Here is a 16,329-nt window from a genome sequence, read left to right as displayed (position 1 = left end):
GATGCTCACAATATGCACAAAAAAGCATATTGTAATGTGAAAATATATCACATTAGCAAAGTCATATTGCCCACCCCTAAAAGCAATAATTCTCCACTATTTCCACAGTAGGATTTAAAATATACTTGAGATGACCGCTGCTAATACATACATGTATTGCTGAAGCCTATGTAGTTACCCAGTGACACCTGAATTACCAGCCATCTATACTACAACAGTATATAGGAAGCTAAACACAGCCAGTGTGCAGTTTCTAGTAAATGTCTTCCTGTTATCACGGTAATGCACCATAAACATTCAGAAATTAATGGAAATGTGGGAACAGCACAAAGATTCAGAGACAAAACTTCTTTTGGGAATCAAAGAAAACATATTTAATACTTTAAACATTTACAATCTGAACAAGGTGCTCCTTCTTTCAGAGCTGGGTGGGGGCAGATGGTTGGTCCCCTGTGAGGGCTCACTGGGCTCAGGCTGAGTGAAGTCAGCTGGATTCTACACGTACCACAGGAAGCCAAACTTCTTGTGTAGAAGCTCCTCTCTGGGACGAAGATTAAAGAGTTCCTCTGGGAGGGGAGTCACCCAGCGATCTGTGTGGAAGACGTTCTCACCCACCTGAACACAGAAAGAATTACGTCATTTCATAAACTTTGCAAGTCAATATTAATCAGAAACAATGCATTCTTGTTCCGTACCACGAAATTGAGTGAAATGCAGTGCGTTTGATTGTAACTGTGTGTGTCTGTCTGCCTGAGTGAGGTAGGAATGCAGGTTTTATTTTATTTTGATCTTATTCCCTCTATGTGAATGTCTGTCTGATACTGTGCACTGTGAGCTCCTGTAACCAAAACTAAATTCCTTGTATGCATAGAATACCTGGCCAATAAAGCTTGATTCTGATTCTGATGGGTGTGAAACATGATGTTATTGTTTAATATAATTTTTCTCCACCTGTTGGTGCTTGGCGAAGTCATCAAAACTCAGACAAGCTTTAAAGGTGGGCAAGGGGAAACAAGAATATGATCACTCGTGCTGAATATGTCCAGGGACATCTAGTGCTGTTTCACCTACCAGTAAACTTCTGGACTTGTTTGAACTGGACTTTTAGCTAGAATTTCAAACCTAGCTGTGAAAATGTGAAAGAGCTGTGAAAAGCCTACTACATTAACACAAGTGTGCTCACAAGACAGCGAGTCAATGTAATTTAGACCAACAATCACTATTCAGAACTAAGCTAGCAATACATACAGACTGAGCAGCGCAAGCTTTATGCCACATTTGAATCATTTTAACACAAAGTGTTATACTGCACAAAAAAGAGACATGGATCAACACCAAGTCCTTGAGATGGTAACAAACGATGTGAAGTCATTTCAATCACATAAAGCCATAATGAGAATAGCCAAGAAAAGAACCTAATTCTAAATCATACTGACAACAGCTTTACATCTGATCCTCCCCACTTAGTAATGGATTATACAGTTCAGAGTAACCAACCAATTTTACATTGTAGTTCAAGTGCATTTTACATTTGATTAACTCATGCATATTTTTCAGTTCAAACTATGTCTGGATGATATTTAACAACAATTAACACAAACATTTTTTAAGATAGAAAATTAGTGATAACATCGCTTAATTTAGCATTTATGGTGACTTGCAAATACATTGCCCTGTCGCCCAGACCTAGTTCAAACTTGTCAACTGACCTGACTGGACAAAAAATACAAGCGTAAGCTGTTTATTTACTTTATATGAAGAATATACAAGAATAAACACAAATTCAAGGACAACAAACAACCAAACAAACTGTCCATACAAACAAATCCTACCTTCCAGCCAGGGACATCCTTCATGATGATGGCTTCTTCCTCCAGATTCTCTCGAAGCATCCGTAACGTCCTACAAAAAACAGGTAATCACAAAAGCTGACAAAATCTCTGGGTGAGGGTCTTTCAGACCTGACACACTTTATTTTACTTGCATCTGAACTTATGTTTATTTTATTTATTTATGTCTACAATGCTGAAAACAGAGGTTTAACAATTAGAAAGACGAAAACGTGGCATTAAAAGGAGCCAATTTAATCTCTTCTCTGTTTGCGCCTACTGACTGAATAAGCTCACAATTTCCTATGCATTTACTACTGACTTACATGACTGAGTATCTACATGAAGAATTATTATCAAAAGAACAGTTCAGTCCATGGCAGTATTTAGTCTGTGTTTGCAATGCGGTCCTATTGGAAAAGAGCAAAATAGTGCAACAGTATCTCACCTTCGGTCATGTTCAGCCTGTAGCAGAGGCAGTATAGCTATCCGTGCCTCGAGCTCCTCAATGTGCAACCTCCTGAGAGACATACACAAACACACACACGTCACGTGAAACCCTGGGGCAATATTTCATCTGCATGTATCTCTATAGCTGATCTGAACTATAGCTAAGTGATATAACAACACATCATATAATCTGAACTTTCTGATGGTCATCAGTAACTACATCAGATCCAGAATTGGAAGCACACGATGAGACGGCAACCTACAATATCTACACATCAGAGAAAACTACTGAACCCATACATGTGGCCATATACAACCCCACCTCCTCTCCCTGTTCCATTTGAAGAGCCTCCAGTAGCCAAACGCCATTATCCCAACACCGATCCCAAACATAGTATACCCTGTGAACGACATAAGAACAGACAGTCCCGATGACAGTGTACTGTTAAATGCATTCTATAGTTTCAACAGTACACCCTGCCTTTGTAAACCTGATTTCTTAAGAGACAGATGAGGAAAACAGCAGCGTCTTTACACACAGAACCTACCTACCTGCATGTAACCACCTGCTTGACAGGTTAGTTAGTCATGTGTTTACAGAATTCTAGATATTCTGGCAAAAAAGGGTTAACCTGCATCTGTACAGCCATGCATGCTGCTTTGTGTAGACTGTACTAGAATAAATATCTAAGAGAATCTACACATCTAAACCTATGGTTCAAGGGTTATAGCAAAGGCAATGGTCCTATTTAGAACCATGAGTTCTATATAGAACAGCTGCATGCTTAAATAGTTCTTTACAGGGTGAAATGGTTCTTCTGACTGATAAATGTGTTGTTTATGGTTCTAAATAGAAAATTCTTGGAAAAGGGATCTACTTAACACCAATAAGCATTCCTCTACTGTTACAAGCTTGGACAACAATTTCACCATGCAAACAACCATTTAAGCATGAAATGGCTCTATACAGAAATCTTCTGAATTTTAAAAGAACCACTGCCTTTATTGCAGAACCCCTGATGAACCATCTGTGTACAAGACTAACCTTAAAGGATTTGTAGTGTAAAGTTTAGTTAACCTCTTAAGTTACAGCTGCTCTTGCTATAACCTTTGTTTTTGCTAGATTAACAAACCAATTTTTAAATTAATTAACTTCTATTTAATGATTCAATTACTTAATAATAATAATAATAATAATAATAATACTAATATCTAAGTGAGAAAGAAAATCAAACACTGAAAAACTTGCACATAGGGCATAAATATTGAGATGAGGTTTGAGCTGTTGGTGTTTCACAAAAGAGAAATAAATAAAAACAAATTTCAACGGACAAATCAGTCTTTAAGAAAAGACATATTAAACCAAAGCTGACCAAACTTTGAAACTGTTCCAGTGTTTGTTATCCTGTATTTTCACTCCATTAGCTTTAGCTGTTAGCCTACTAACATAACATTACCTCAGTGTAGTGGTGGCTAACTTACGCAGACTTTTATCGACATTTTCATCGACGTGACGGCAATAAATGAATAACGCTCTTTGAATATGAATTATGAAAATCATTTCATGGTTTAAAACCCGTCAAAATGCTGCTGTCTGTGATGTGGTCGGAGCTAACTAAGCTAGCTAGCTAACTAGCCTGTACGGCTAGCTCCCTGTAGCAAAAACCCTATCCATGCAATTGAAACACGGCAGCCGGCCGCTTTAATAGCCACACAAAACGGGGACATTATCGCGATTACTGACCAGAAAACCCCCTTTTGGGTAGATTTCGCTTGTAATCAATCGGTCCATAACCTCCCGGAGGAGGCATGTCCTGCTTCACCTTGGACGCGGCCATCTTCCTCCTCCCTCCACCACCGAGCGGAGTCAGGGTTTCAGAGGCAGCGCTGCTCCACACCGCCACCAGACCCAGCGCTCAGAGCAGGGGGGCTCTCTCAGACTTACACTGACCAGCCACTTCACACCTCCTCGTGCTGTATCTACACCCACTGTCCACTTTATCAGCTCCATTTACCGCACAGGTGCGCTCTGTCGCTCTACAGTCAGACCGCAGTCCTGCACATGTTGTTAGCCCCTTTTACCCTGTTCCTCAGTGGTCAGGGACCCCCACAGGACCACCTCAGAGCAGTTAGTATTTGGATGGTGGGTCATTCTCAGCACAGTGCAGTGACACTGACGTGGTGTGTTAACTTTAAAAATACCCAAACAGGTACAAATCCAACAAAGTTGCTCTTAAAGGGGAATTCCATCAACTTTTCAGAATTTCTGCACAATTAAACGGTTAATATATTCAGAGTAGTTGGATGTGAAATACTCCATGCCAGAGTTCAGTGGTGAGAGTAAAGAGTTTAATGGCTCTAGTGCATAAATCTGATGCTCGAGATGTTGTTTGTGATAGTTTGGAGCTCAAGTTTGGGCCTAAAGCTTATTTTTGAAAGCAATTTGTGACAGAGCGGTATATACAGGATGCTGTAGGCCCACAAAGAGACATGTATTTTGCCATTTAGCACTATTTTACTGTAACCAGTATCCCATACATACACTCAACAGGTTCACTGGTGGTTTTAGATAGAAAATAAAATAATGAAGTGGCTCTTCGGTGTTTATCTTGTTGCTTGCAAACAATTAAAGCTGCTTATTTCACATCATACAATAGCAATACAATAGGTTTGAATAATATTTAATAATATTCTCTCCATGTCATGAAAGCCATGCAGTGTCAGGATGTTATCAGCTGGAGATACAGCACCTTTATAAATAAAAATGATTGCTGTGCTTTGATCTGTGCAAAATGTAACATTTAATTTGAGCACTATTCATTTTCAAAGATCATAATAATAGAATAGCGTTGAAAAAATAGTTCATACATGAAAACAGAAAGTTAGTAAATTACAATGCAAGGTCACAGCAAGGTCATGTCAAAGCCAGGTCAGTTAAACGTTTGGACGACTTCCACATGAAAAGTGTTAAACTGCCTTGCTTGTTATAAAAGCAACGCTGTTATGAAGGCAATGTGTGCAAATAAGCCAAGGTGAGATGTTTTAAGGCAGTTTCAATCGACAATTTTTCTTAAAAAGACTAGAAACTCAGTGTCGCTCGGATCAGCAGTGCAGTCAAACTGATCCGACTGATCCTGCAGTTTAACAAAGCTGGAAACACTCACTGATAATTATGGTGATTTTTAAAATGTATTTACTATTTATGTCTTTATATACTTTGCATAAACTTTCTGACCACGGATCTTTTACTCAAAGACTCAGTGACTGTCAAAGCTTTTATTATTTCACTGAGGTTGACTTAAAACCTCTGTGTGATGTTCCAAGGCCAGTCATTTTGGATATTTTCCAACTTCTTCTTATCCCTTAACAATTTCTGTGCCTGTAAGACTGATATATGTAAATGAGCTCTGTTCTGGTTGGTTGCCATATAGTTGTGCCTCATTCCAATGGCAGTCCAGACTGAAACACTCTTTTCAGTACGGATGGGCGGAGCCAAACTACTGTAGGCTGAACAGGGCTCAGCTTCCCAAAAGCATCTTGGTGATAAGATCATCGTAATAGGTCGAGTGTTCAATGTGATGCTCACTTCACAACCATCTATGTGCTAAGACAGTTTTGGGAAACCCAGCACAGATGGTTATATGTGTATATGGTGGTTTGTATGACATCACAAAAACAGTGAAACAGGCTGGTTTTTGCAGCTCAGTTTCCCTATGTTGGGTGTATGAACTGGAGAATGAACAGTATGTATCTTCTTCTTTCGGCTGCTCCCTTTTGGGGTCGCCACAGCGGATCATCTGCCTCCATCTTGCCCTATCCACTGCCTCCTCTACTGTTACACCAACCATCTCCATGTCCACCTTCACTACATCCATAAACCTTCTCTGAGGTCTACCTCTTCTCCTTCTACCCGGCAGCTCCATCTCCATCATTCTTTGACCAATAATGAACAGTGTGTATCTGAACTTTAATAAAGTTTATATAGTACGTCATACTCTGACGTAAACATTCAGTCTTTCCTGCGGGCTTTAAGTACGTTTTATTTGTACGTTCAGTAGCTGTGACTAAGGCATTGTCGCCTCCTTCTGGTCAAAATGGAAACAATCCTAGACTACCTGAATATTTAAACACTGGTAAAGTGTTTGCTATAAATAATTAAAATAAATGTGTCACCATTGTCACCACTAGTCATCACTGCAGCTGTTCTATTTATAATATAAATATAAACAAACAAAAAACCTTAAAGAAGACACACTAAATGAAAGGGTTAAAAGTCTTTTTATTATTACCTTATAGAACTGGGAAACAAAAGTAAACCTAACAAACAGTAACATCACTTTGTACAGTGCGACGGGGCCAAAGGCAGCAAGCAAGCCGGCACCACACACAGCAAGCACTGCCCATTCCCCCGGAAACAGAACGATGCGACACCATCAAACAGCAGTGGTCAGGAAAGCGTGGCGGCCTCCGTCTCCTATTGGCTGAGCAGTACAGCATCAATACTGAGGGGTGCTGGGAAATCAAATCTCAAAGCCCAGGGATGGTAGAATGGGCAAAAATTACATGAAAAAAAAAAAAAAGGTTTTGGTAAAGTGTAATAGAGCAGAGTTTAAAATATGAAGCAAGATGAGCTGAAGTTTTGTTTTGTGCTACAGCACAATCGCATTAAAAAGACGTTCCACAAAAGGTCCAAATAGGAAATGCTCGTGAAAGGAAAGATTTAAATGCTAAACAGGGCACAGACTCTGACTGTAAAATGGTAGAGGGAGCATTACCTTCTCTAAACATGTTACATGATCTAAATGTTGCAGTGCTTTTTTTTTTTTGACATCTTACAAATGACATCTGAATGTTTGAAGGCTTGGCTGTTTGTGTATCAAACCCTAAACTGAACTATCGCTAAAAGCCTCCACCTCCAGGCAGTGAAACATGAGGTGCAATTTCTGAAGCTGCCTGCTGGGCAAAGTCATGTTCACAGCTAAGTGGCATCTAAAATTATAACTGCATGAGGAGTCCAATCAAATGGACTCTAATGGATTCTTCAGGTGTTACAATTGTGTGTTGTCTTTTGATTTTGTGAACCGTAATATGTGAATAAAAATGTTGCAGGAGTAACAAAAAAAAAAAAAAAAAAAAAAAAAAAAAAACAAACAAACAAAAAAAAAAACCACCCTCATGCACCACGGTCTTCCATTAGGGTTGTTTATGATCTATAAAATGTTACCTATACAACTCACAGGGCTAAAATAAGCCATGGCATGATCTAGCTGTGGCTAACCTCAAACTAAAAGCAAAGAAAAATAAAGTACTGTGTTGTTACAGAGGACCCAACAATTTCTGAAGCTCAAAATCTTGAGACACTTAAACGAAGTCCAGTCGAGCCTCAAGTCGGCGTAGCAATATAACTTAACTTATACTCGAAAGAAAAACAAAAAAACAAACAAAACCCTAAAGACAGCCTCAAACGGCTCTTCATTTATCATCGCTAGCTTTCATTTCAAGCTTCAAGATTTATTCATAATGTTAATTTTTTTTCTGGAATTTGATTTTCAGTCTTTGTTTTTTTTTTAGGTTTTTTTTTTTTAGCAAAAGTTTTATTCATTTGTTTTTTTTTCCTCCATGAACTGAAGCTATACAGTCTCAAATAGACCCATGATTCATTTCACATCAAGCACAGACACCCATTCTCTTTGTGCCGGTGCTCAAAGTCCATCAAACAGAAGAACCCAAAGTGGACTTCCTAGCACTTCATTCGCATGAGTAACAGCTACCCAGCGTCAGAGCCGTTCTAGGGTCTGTTCCGGTCTGGGGTTACGAAGTATGATTCCGTTGTCATTTACAGCCTTGCAGTGACAGCAAGAGTGGAAGCCCTTTAACCTGTTTTTCCTGTTAGTTTCTTTTTATTTTCAATTCACTTCAACAAAATCACACTGTTCCCGAATGATCAACGATCAGCTGAGTATTTCAAGAGAAACAAAAACAACACAAAGTACTGGGAAAAGCAATCAAAAATCTAGATGTTGAGCGAAAGAACTGTAGTAGAAGGTAAAGATGAAGATGAGGGCACATTCTCATCTTGATCGATTTCTTTAGAAAGTGTTCCTCAACTGAACGCCGTGTATCCAGAGCTGTTCCGGAACCAAAGGTTCTAGAATCCATCCTGTGAGGTTTTGGAACTGTTCCAGACTCTCAGGCAAGGTTCTTGAGTTTGTAGATGTGGACAGGGGCTGATTGTGGCCATGATGAAAGCTCAGCTGAAGGTTACATGTGGCAGGCTTTATTTCCATGTGTTTGCAGTCTGGGAGATGGATCTGGAGGGGATCATGTCTAAGAGGTACTCCCTCTGACGCTCAACAGCCGAGGCTGAAGTCTTGTGCACAGACAGGCTGGGGTTCACATAGGCCATAGTCACACCTGCAAACATAGAAGGAAAGAAAACAAAAGGAAAGACAGGCAGAAGGTAAGGAATGAGTACACTCGCACACTAATATATATATATATATGATATTTATTAACATAATTAACAGCAGTCTTAATCTGAGATACTCTGTGAATACTGGCCCAAAAGTATAAACTGACTCCTGTACAGACTCCCCACATCATCTGCTCCAATAACATACAGACTGTCTGCAGTAACAACACTTCTCATTACTTCAGTGTGAATGGTTGAGGCTAAACGGCTGATGGATGAATGGGTGGTCTCACGTAAACGTGTTTATCTGTGACATCACAACCACGTATTACAAACAGGTTGTTTTTCCAGGACAGTTTCCTTTTATCAACTGTGTGCACTGAATAACATGGACATTTTGGAACTTTGTTTACAACGTAAATCAAAGTCTTATTTCAAAATAAATAAATAACAATAAAAAGCAAGGAGAATTTGCTTTTCTACAATATGGGCCGTTTAATATACTGCAGTAATAATTCAGTCTAGGCAAAAATATTTGTAAACGCATACAAACACATACATACAGGGCAGCAGTAAAGTAGTACATTCTAGTAGTACCCAGGAGTCTAAACATTAGTCCAATTTCAGTGGACAGATTGAAAGCGAATGGAGGGAAACACCAACATTTAAAACACCCCAACACCAGAAGAATGAAATGAATCCAACAGAACAAAGGATTATGCTCATACTTACCTACAGGGATAGCCAGCACTTTAATCAAGCTTCAATCAAGTATTTATTTTAGGACAGCACAGATCTACTTTACTGACAGAGTTGGGGTCAAATCCGTTTTGTTTTCAGTAAAGGGGAATTCTTTAACTTGGAAGTGAACCCCAACTCTCACAAAGCACCTCTGTGATGAGCAGGGATGAGTCAGAAGCAGAGGAAGGGACAGAGACGGAGGGGGAGAAGGTCAAGAAAACTGAAGAGAAGGAAGGGGGTGCTTTTTTTTTTTGCGGTCGGACCCATGAGGGGGCTCAGAGTCTACCTGGTGTCACGCTGTTCTGCTTCCTCCAGTTGGAGGAGGTGGCTGGGTTTTGGTTCCTGCTGCCGCCACTGCTGCTGCTGCTGCTGCTGTTGATCTTTGACCCCTGACGCACAGCATGCTTACCTGGCCTGCTGACCAGCGCGGCGGCGGCCACGGCATTCTGGAGCTGAGAGGACGGTGAGAAGGAGTGTGGGACCCCGCGCAGGGCCCCCACAGACTGCTGAATGCTGCGGGACAGCTGAGCAGGACTCTGGAGGAAACGAGAACATACAGAACAGCACCAAATGATCATGAGGATTTCTTCATTTAAGAATTCATGTCTATTGATGTGTATCAATGTATATTGAAGGTGCTCTATGGACTGAGGGCTCAAAAGTTATCTACTGAAGTACTTTATCCACTTATCAGTAGTAGCAACACAGATATCACAGGTTAACATTAAGCTGGGCCTACATTACACATTTTTTTCTGCCTGATTTTAACCTCAATTTGCCCCTTTTGCGACAAATTTTCATAATCTGAAGCAATCTTCCAGGTCAGGAGCTTGACTGGAAGCAACACAGATGATCCATTAATGTGAGAGGAGAAATGAGCGAACCTTTAGCCCTCCGATCAAATTCTGAAGTAATCGGAGACCCTCTGGTATCAACAAACATGTTTGATATTTACAACTCAACACGTTCACAAATCCTGTAATGTGAGAAGGCAGAGATTTACTCAATGAGTGATTCAAACAACAGCAAATCAGAGAGTTAGAAAAGTCAACAATAAGGCAAAGAAACATGTATGTACACCATCTGGACAGCAGAGTGTAGAAACAGAGGAGCTGCATGTGAAACACAGGCAAATAAGAGCTGATATCATGTTTATAATTTCAGCTCAGCTGCCAGTTTGTAGTGAAATATCTCTCCAGCTCTCACTGTATCAGCGTTTCTCAACCCGGTGCTTTTGCTGCATAGGTCACATGTGATGTCTGAGAAGATCTGGGAGTTTGAGTTCTTTGTCCTCACAACAAAAGGACAAGACATTCTGTGACAAACTGACATTAAGTTTGCGATGATCTCCGTTTTTGACCTCTTAAGATTTTAAAAGTCATGTAGTGTACACCCAGAATCAGCAATCACCATCAACAAATAACAATATAAACCGTAAAAAACACTTGGTCCGACTTAGTCCAATACTAGGCTTAACCCATGTCCTGGAAAATGGCCCTAAGGGAATTCAACTTGTTTTGGAATGTTATAATCACTTATAATAATAATAAAAATCACATTCAATAACATCTGCGATACTTTTTAAATTTTTTTTAGCTGAAATAATTATTTTTTATGCTTTTATTGTATATATTCCACTACTGTGTAAATAATTCTCCCAGTCACACATTCTTAGTATTCTTCTTTTCATAAGCAGAAAAATCAAATCAACGTGATGAAACTTTTGAGCTGTTTTCTATAGTTGTTTTCTGCTGTCATCGAATGAAGGTCTCGGTAGCTGTAGTTACAGCGTCACAGCGAAAGTGGGCTCACCTGTGTGATACTGGAATGGTGGCGGCTGATTGGCTGGGTGGATCTGCTGTGCTGCTGAGGCTGAAGCGAGGAAGAGGAGCGCTGCTTCATCTGGGACACGATCACCTGCTGCTCAGCCTTCACTCCGTGGGACGATGATGAAGACGGTGAGTGGGAGACGGGCGAGGCGGCCTGCTGCAGGATCCGCTGCTCAATCTCCTGCTCCTGCTGCAGAGCTTTCACGAAGGCCGCTTTCAGCCGGTTGGTGTGCTCCGCTTTCAGCGCCTTCTTCTGATTAGTGGACATGCACTGCTCGCACATTACGGCCCCGCCCTTATCCTTACGCCAGCGACAGGTGAAGTCCGTCTTGCACTGGGTGCAGGTGAAGGGCTCTGTAGGAGCTAGCGCTGCAGGCAGAGCTCCACCTATTTTACCTTTGTGGGTGGAACAAGAGGTGGGGTCGTGGATGGCGGGGTGGGGGACAGAGAGAGCGAGAGAGAGAGAGCGAGAGAGCGAGAGAGAGAGAAAAAAACAAAGAAATGTAACAAATCTGTCCATGAGCAAAATACAAGAACATCAGCTTGTTTTTAAAGACCACTTGAGATAATAATTATTATTATTAATAATAAAAACAGTATGTGGCTGTTTTGAAAATCTCATCTCCTCTGATGAAAACAGAATTGTGGCCACTGCTGTCTTTCATATTACAATCATATTTCATGTTTTATGTTCTGCCAAATACAATAATAAAGACAGATTAGCTGATCTGAGAGCTTGTTTGGTTGTGTACCTCTCCCCAGAGTGTCCAGCAGACACTGCACCACCTCCTCCAGGCCCACCAGGTAGATGAACTCATTGTTGGCAGCTGAGGGCAGGAAGTTGAGTTCTGGAGCAGGGGGTTTGGGGGGTGGGATCTCCAGTAGGGTTTTCTCCAGCTGCTTTCGCAGGGCCAGCTTGGCAGCGGCCTGTCGGCTGGCCGGAGACTCGTTGGCACTGGCCACTGCGCCCTGAGAGGTCCCCGAGGTGGTACTGAGGTTGGCAGCTGTGGACTAGAGGTCGAAGAGAGAAATAATTAAAAGATCGATTTGTGATGGAGCACTTTCATTGTTGAAAAACTCAATTCACTTCTTCCATTTAGCGTTAAGAGTTACGGGAAAAACCTGACACACATCAATAAATGAGAGGAAATGTTAACATTTAGAACAATAAATGGTCCATTAGCTTGAAAAAGGACCAAGAAGTTCAAAGCATCACAGCTACATCCAAAATGTACCAAATTTAAAGAGGGAAAAAAACAATACAGCAAACCTGCAACATATAAAAGTCACAGTCATAAAACATGTGTCTTCACTCTAAACTACTGCAAGTAATAACACATTCTGATTAAAAAAGTGCATTTTGTTGTAATAATATAATTGGAAAGAAATTAATGGAAGAAAATCTTCAATCTTCAAATTCCACTCTAAACAAACATATTAATCATCCATCCATCCATCCATCCATCCATTTTCCAAGCCGCTTCTCCGTCAGGGTCGCGGGGGGGTGCTGGAGCCTATCCCAGCAGTCTTCGGGCGAAAGGCACGATACACCCTGGACAGGTCGCCAGTCCATCACAGGGCAGACACACAGACACAGACAGTCACTCACACACTCACACCTAGGGGCAATTTAGCATGTCCAATTGGCCTGACTGCATGTCTTTGGACTGTGGGAGGAAACCGGAGAACCCGGAGGAAACCCACGCAGACACGGGGAGAACATGCAAACTCCACACAGAGAGGACCCCGGTCACCCAGCAGGGGAATCGAACCCAGGCCCTCCTCGCTGTGAGGCGACAGCGCTACCCACCACGCCACCGTGCAGCCCCCATATTAATCATGATTAATCAAATTATTTTTTGTAGTTAATCACAATTAAGTATTTTAGTCATTTGACTGATGTAGAATTAAGGCATTCACAGGCCAATCTTCAATCCCATCACTTATATTACACAATATAACTGCTATCTGGCATCTGACCCATACCATGCAGGCCTTATCTACATAAAAATCATCACAGACCTGACTGACGTTGACAAGCAGGTTCGTATTGGCCACATTCGCCACACGAATGAGGCCCGGCTGGATGAGTTTCTGGCCCTGTACGGTGGGCACAGAGGCCCTAGGAGCCAGCAGGAGGGGCGGCGGTCCTGACCCAGAGTACTGCTGCTGCTGCTGCCGCAAACTCGCTATCTGCTGCGGCGTCACTGAGATCGTCTAAAGAACGAGCGAGATGAACACAATGACCAACAGGATGAAAAAACTCTTCCCTAATAACTTGCTAACTTGTTCAATGTATTTGTTCTAAAATATGAACACCCCAAACCAAAGTAGAGAAAAAATATTAGGTCACATTAGTTCAATGAAACTCCAGAACCTGGTCTTCATTACACCTTTAAAACACTTGAACTGAGCATCACAAGATACCTGTAATGCAGGGTTGAACAGTGAGCAGTTATCTGTAACTCACCTGACCTCCTCTGACCAGCGGGGGCATGATGATCTGAGAGTTCTGAGAGCCGTGTTTGGACACCTGGCCTCCACGCACCAGAGGAGGGGGTATAACCGTACCGGAGCTCCGACCGGACACAACCTGCACAATCACAACACGATCATCATTTGTGGACTTTTGATATGTATTTTGATATTTAAAGAAGAAAAAGATTTATTCTTCTTCTTTCGGCTGCTCCCTTTAGGGGTCGCTACAGCGGATCATCTGCCTCCATCTTGCCCTATCCATTGCCTCCTCTACTTTCACACCAACCATCTCCATGTCCACCTTCACTACATCCATAAACCTTCACTGAGGTCTACCTCTTCTCCTTCTACCCGGCAGCTCCATCTCCAACATTCTTTGCCCAATATATCCACTATTCCTCAACACATGTCCAAACCATCTCAACCTGGCCTCTCTGGCTTTATCTACAAACTGCTACCACCTTCACTGTCCCTCTGATCTGCTCATTTCTAAAGAAAAAGACTTAAAGAGACCAAATCACCAAAATTTGCATAAAGGTTTGTATTCTCATATACAAACACAGGATAAAAAAAAATAGCTAAAATAAAAAAAAAAATTATACATTTTTAATAAATGCAAATAGAATAAAGTCGTATGACTAATCAAATGTTTTCCCTGGCAGTAGCTACAAAAGCAGGTGACTATGAAGAAATTAAAAATGTGGTAACATGCAGTACTCACACTCACAGGCTGTGCTCCTTTACTGGACACTGAGCCTCTAACCAGCGGAGGAGGCGTGGCCACTGATCCTGAACCCAGTGGCTGGAAAGAGAAACAGACATATAAAAAAAAAAATAATTAAAATAAAGGCACACAAGAACTCACTCTTAAAAATCACAGTCATCAATAAAGAAAACATTAGGGATGTAACAATTCAACATATAATGTACTGAATTGTATTGCTGCTTATTCCACTGTATCATATTGCTCTATTGTGAATGGGACACTATAAATCATAGCTTTTGTTTCATTGTTTTATGATGTTGAATGGTCTAATACTCTAATAATGGAAACACTATTTATATTTATTTAAATTATGTTTTGTGAATCATACAGCCAAAAAAAAAAAATGCTCTGATTATTTCTCAGTTGTAATTCATTGAAACACGTGGAGAAATTCTGTCGAACGCGCAAATTCAAAACTTTCAATTCATATACTTGTGTTCATGTGTAGTGGAGTAGATATGTGTTCATAAGTAGAATATGACTTGAATATGATGGAAATTTTACTGTGTATTCTTGTTGCCCAGATAAAAAAGAGAGAGAAATAATAATAATAATAATAAAAATAATAATAAAAATAATTAAAAGAAACCTTTTTGGCCACATTTTGGTTCAAATCTAAACAAATAAAAAAGATCAAAAGTGCAGATTGAGCCTGTTAATACAGACTGTAAATCTATATATCTATATAAAGTGATTATATATAAACAGTATAAAAATGACTATAACTAAGCAAAGACTACTTCTTTTACATAATCTTGTATACAGATATCAAATAATGACCAGTAGGTCAAACCAATGTCATTCTAACATCTCACAAAAGTCAATAAGGATGCTCTAGTGAATCGGATAATACTGACACTGAGGAGCTCAGCTACTTTGAAGCTTAGGTTTCAGCAGAGTGTATGTTCTGGTATCAGTGTCTGTGTGATACCTTCTGAACGCTGGTTTCTTTGTGTATCTGACTCTGTCGGAGTTTCTTCAGCAGTACCAGTTTAGCCTCCTCCAGCCTCAGCTCCTCCTTCAGCTGTTTAATGATGCGCTCTCTCTCCTCAGGACTGCTCTTCTACATACACAGAGAACAATTTGTGATCAAACCAGAGTAAACTTCACCTGCACTCTACAACAGTCATTCAAGGACCCACTGCTGCTGTATGACAAATGCTACTGTTACACTATAATATAAAGTACTTGGCATTTATTTAATTTTTAGTCCAAGTGATCATTAAGTAGAAGTTAGTCTTTTTTCAGGAAATAGCTCTTGCTGGAGTCCAAAAAATGAGTAAAAACTGCAGAGAAAATGGAACAGCAAGGCCTGGGTAGACCATCCTAACAGATAAACAGTATAGGAGAAAAATCAAGCTCCACCCTTGCTTCAGATTTGAAAAAATCCACAGCTGTTTCTTCCATCCTTCCACTGTGAGAAGAAAACTCAACGCTATGAATGTGAAAGGATGTGTAGCTGACAAATGTAACGTAAAACAAATATGTGTTAAATGTTAAGACAACATTAAGAGTAATCAGCTGATCTAATGAACACACACACACACACACACGTATATGTATAACAATATCTATTACAAGCAAATAGCAGCTGAATCCTCACCATGAGCAGATCAGTGTCGAGTTCTTTGAAGTGGCCGTTCATCTGAGGACTGGACGGCTCATTATCGGACAGAACGATGACATCATCTGGTGATGGAGGCCTCTTCTCTTTCTTAATTTCACTGCAATAGAAGAGAGATTGTGAGAGGGTGGAAACAAACCACAACACATGATAATAACATTTACTTAAAATATCTTGTCCTCATAAAATGGGTCCAAAAC

General features: G+C 40.5%; 2 protein-coding genes across 6 annotated transcripts in view; both read right to left on the bottom strand.

Annotated features, from left to right (window-relative positions):
• Positions 1-347: 347 nt before the first annotated feature.
• ndufa13 (NADH:ubiquinone oxidoreductase subunit A13) lies at positions 348-4,209 on the bottom strand. The gene is made up of 5 exons (XM_017697179.2): positions 4,024-4,209; positions 2,602-2,680; positions 2,278-2,349; positions 1,833-1,902; positions 348-615 (listed from the first exon to the last, which is right to left on the bottom strand). Exons 1-5 carry the CDS (start codon positions 4,115-4,117, stop codon positions 496-498), a joined length of 435 nt encoding a protein of 144 aa, XP_017552668.1. The 5' UTR covers positions 4,118-4,209; the 3' UTR covers positions 348-495.
• Positions 4,210-6,538: 2,329 nt separating this feature from the next.
• Positions 6,539-16,329, bottom strand: part of LOC108427196 (transcriptional repressor p66-alpha-like) — a 51,865-nt gene continuing 42,074 nt past the window's right edge. For 3 of the 5 annotated variants that reach the window (XM_017697177.2, XM_017697174.2, XM_017697176.2), the window contains exons 3-11: positions 16,109-16,229; positions 15,437-15,568; positions 14,461-14,541; positions 13,732-13,854; positions 13,284-13,478; positions 12,014-12,272; positions 11,245-11,657; positions 9,719-9,968; positions 6,539-8,693 (exon numbers count right to left, since the gene is read on the bottom strand). In XM_017697177.2, the coding sequence (XP_017552666.1) occupies positions 8,557-8,693; positions 9,719-9,968; positions 11,245-11,657; positions 12,014-12,272; positions 13,284-13,478; positions 13,732-13,854; positions 14,461-14,541; positions 15,437-15,568; positions 16,109-16,229 (1,711 nt within the window). In that variant the 3' untranslated portion in view covers positions 6,539-8,556. The remainder of the gene's footprint in view (positions 8,694-9,718; positions 9,969-11,244; positions 11,658-12,013; positions 12,273-13,283; positions 13,479-13,731; positions 13,855-14,460; positions 14,542-15,436; positions 15,569-16,108; positions 16,230-16,329) is intronic. The other 2 variants (XM_017697178.2, XM_017697175.2) reach the window with 2 other exon arrangements.

This window comes from Pygocentrus nattereri, chromosome 19 (assembly GCF_015220715.1).
Source record: "Pygocentrus nattereri isolate fPygNat1 chromosome 19, fPygNat1.pri, whole genome shotgun sequence".
Taxonomy (NCBI): domain Eukaryota; kingdom Metazoa; phylum Chordata; class Actinopteri; order Characiformes; family Serrasalmidae; genus Pygocentrus; species Pygocentrus nattereri.
The sequence above is the reverse complement of the archived record's forward strand: the minus strand, read 5'-3'. Positions and strand labels throughout refer to the sequence as shown.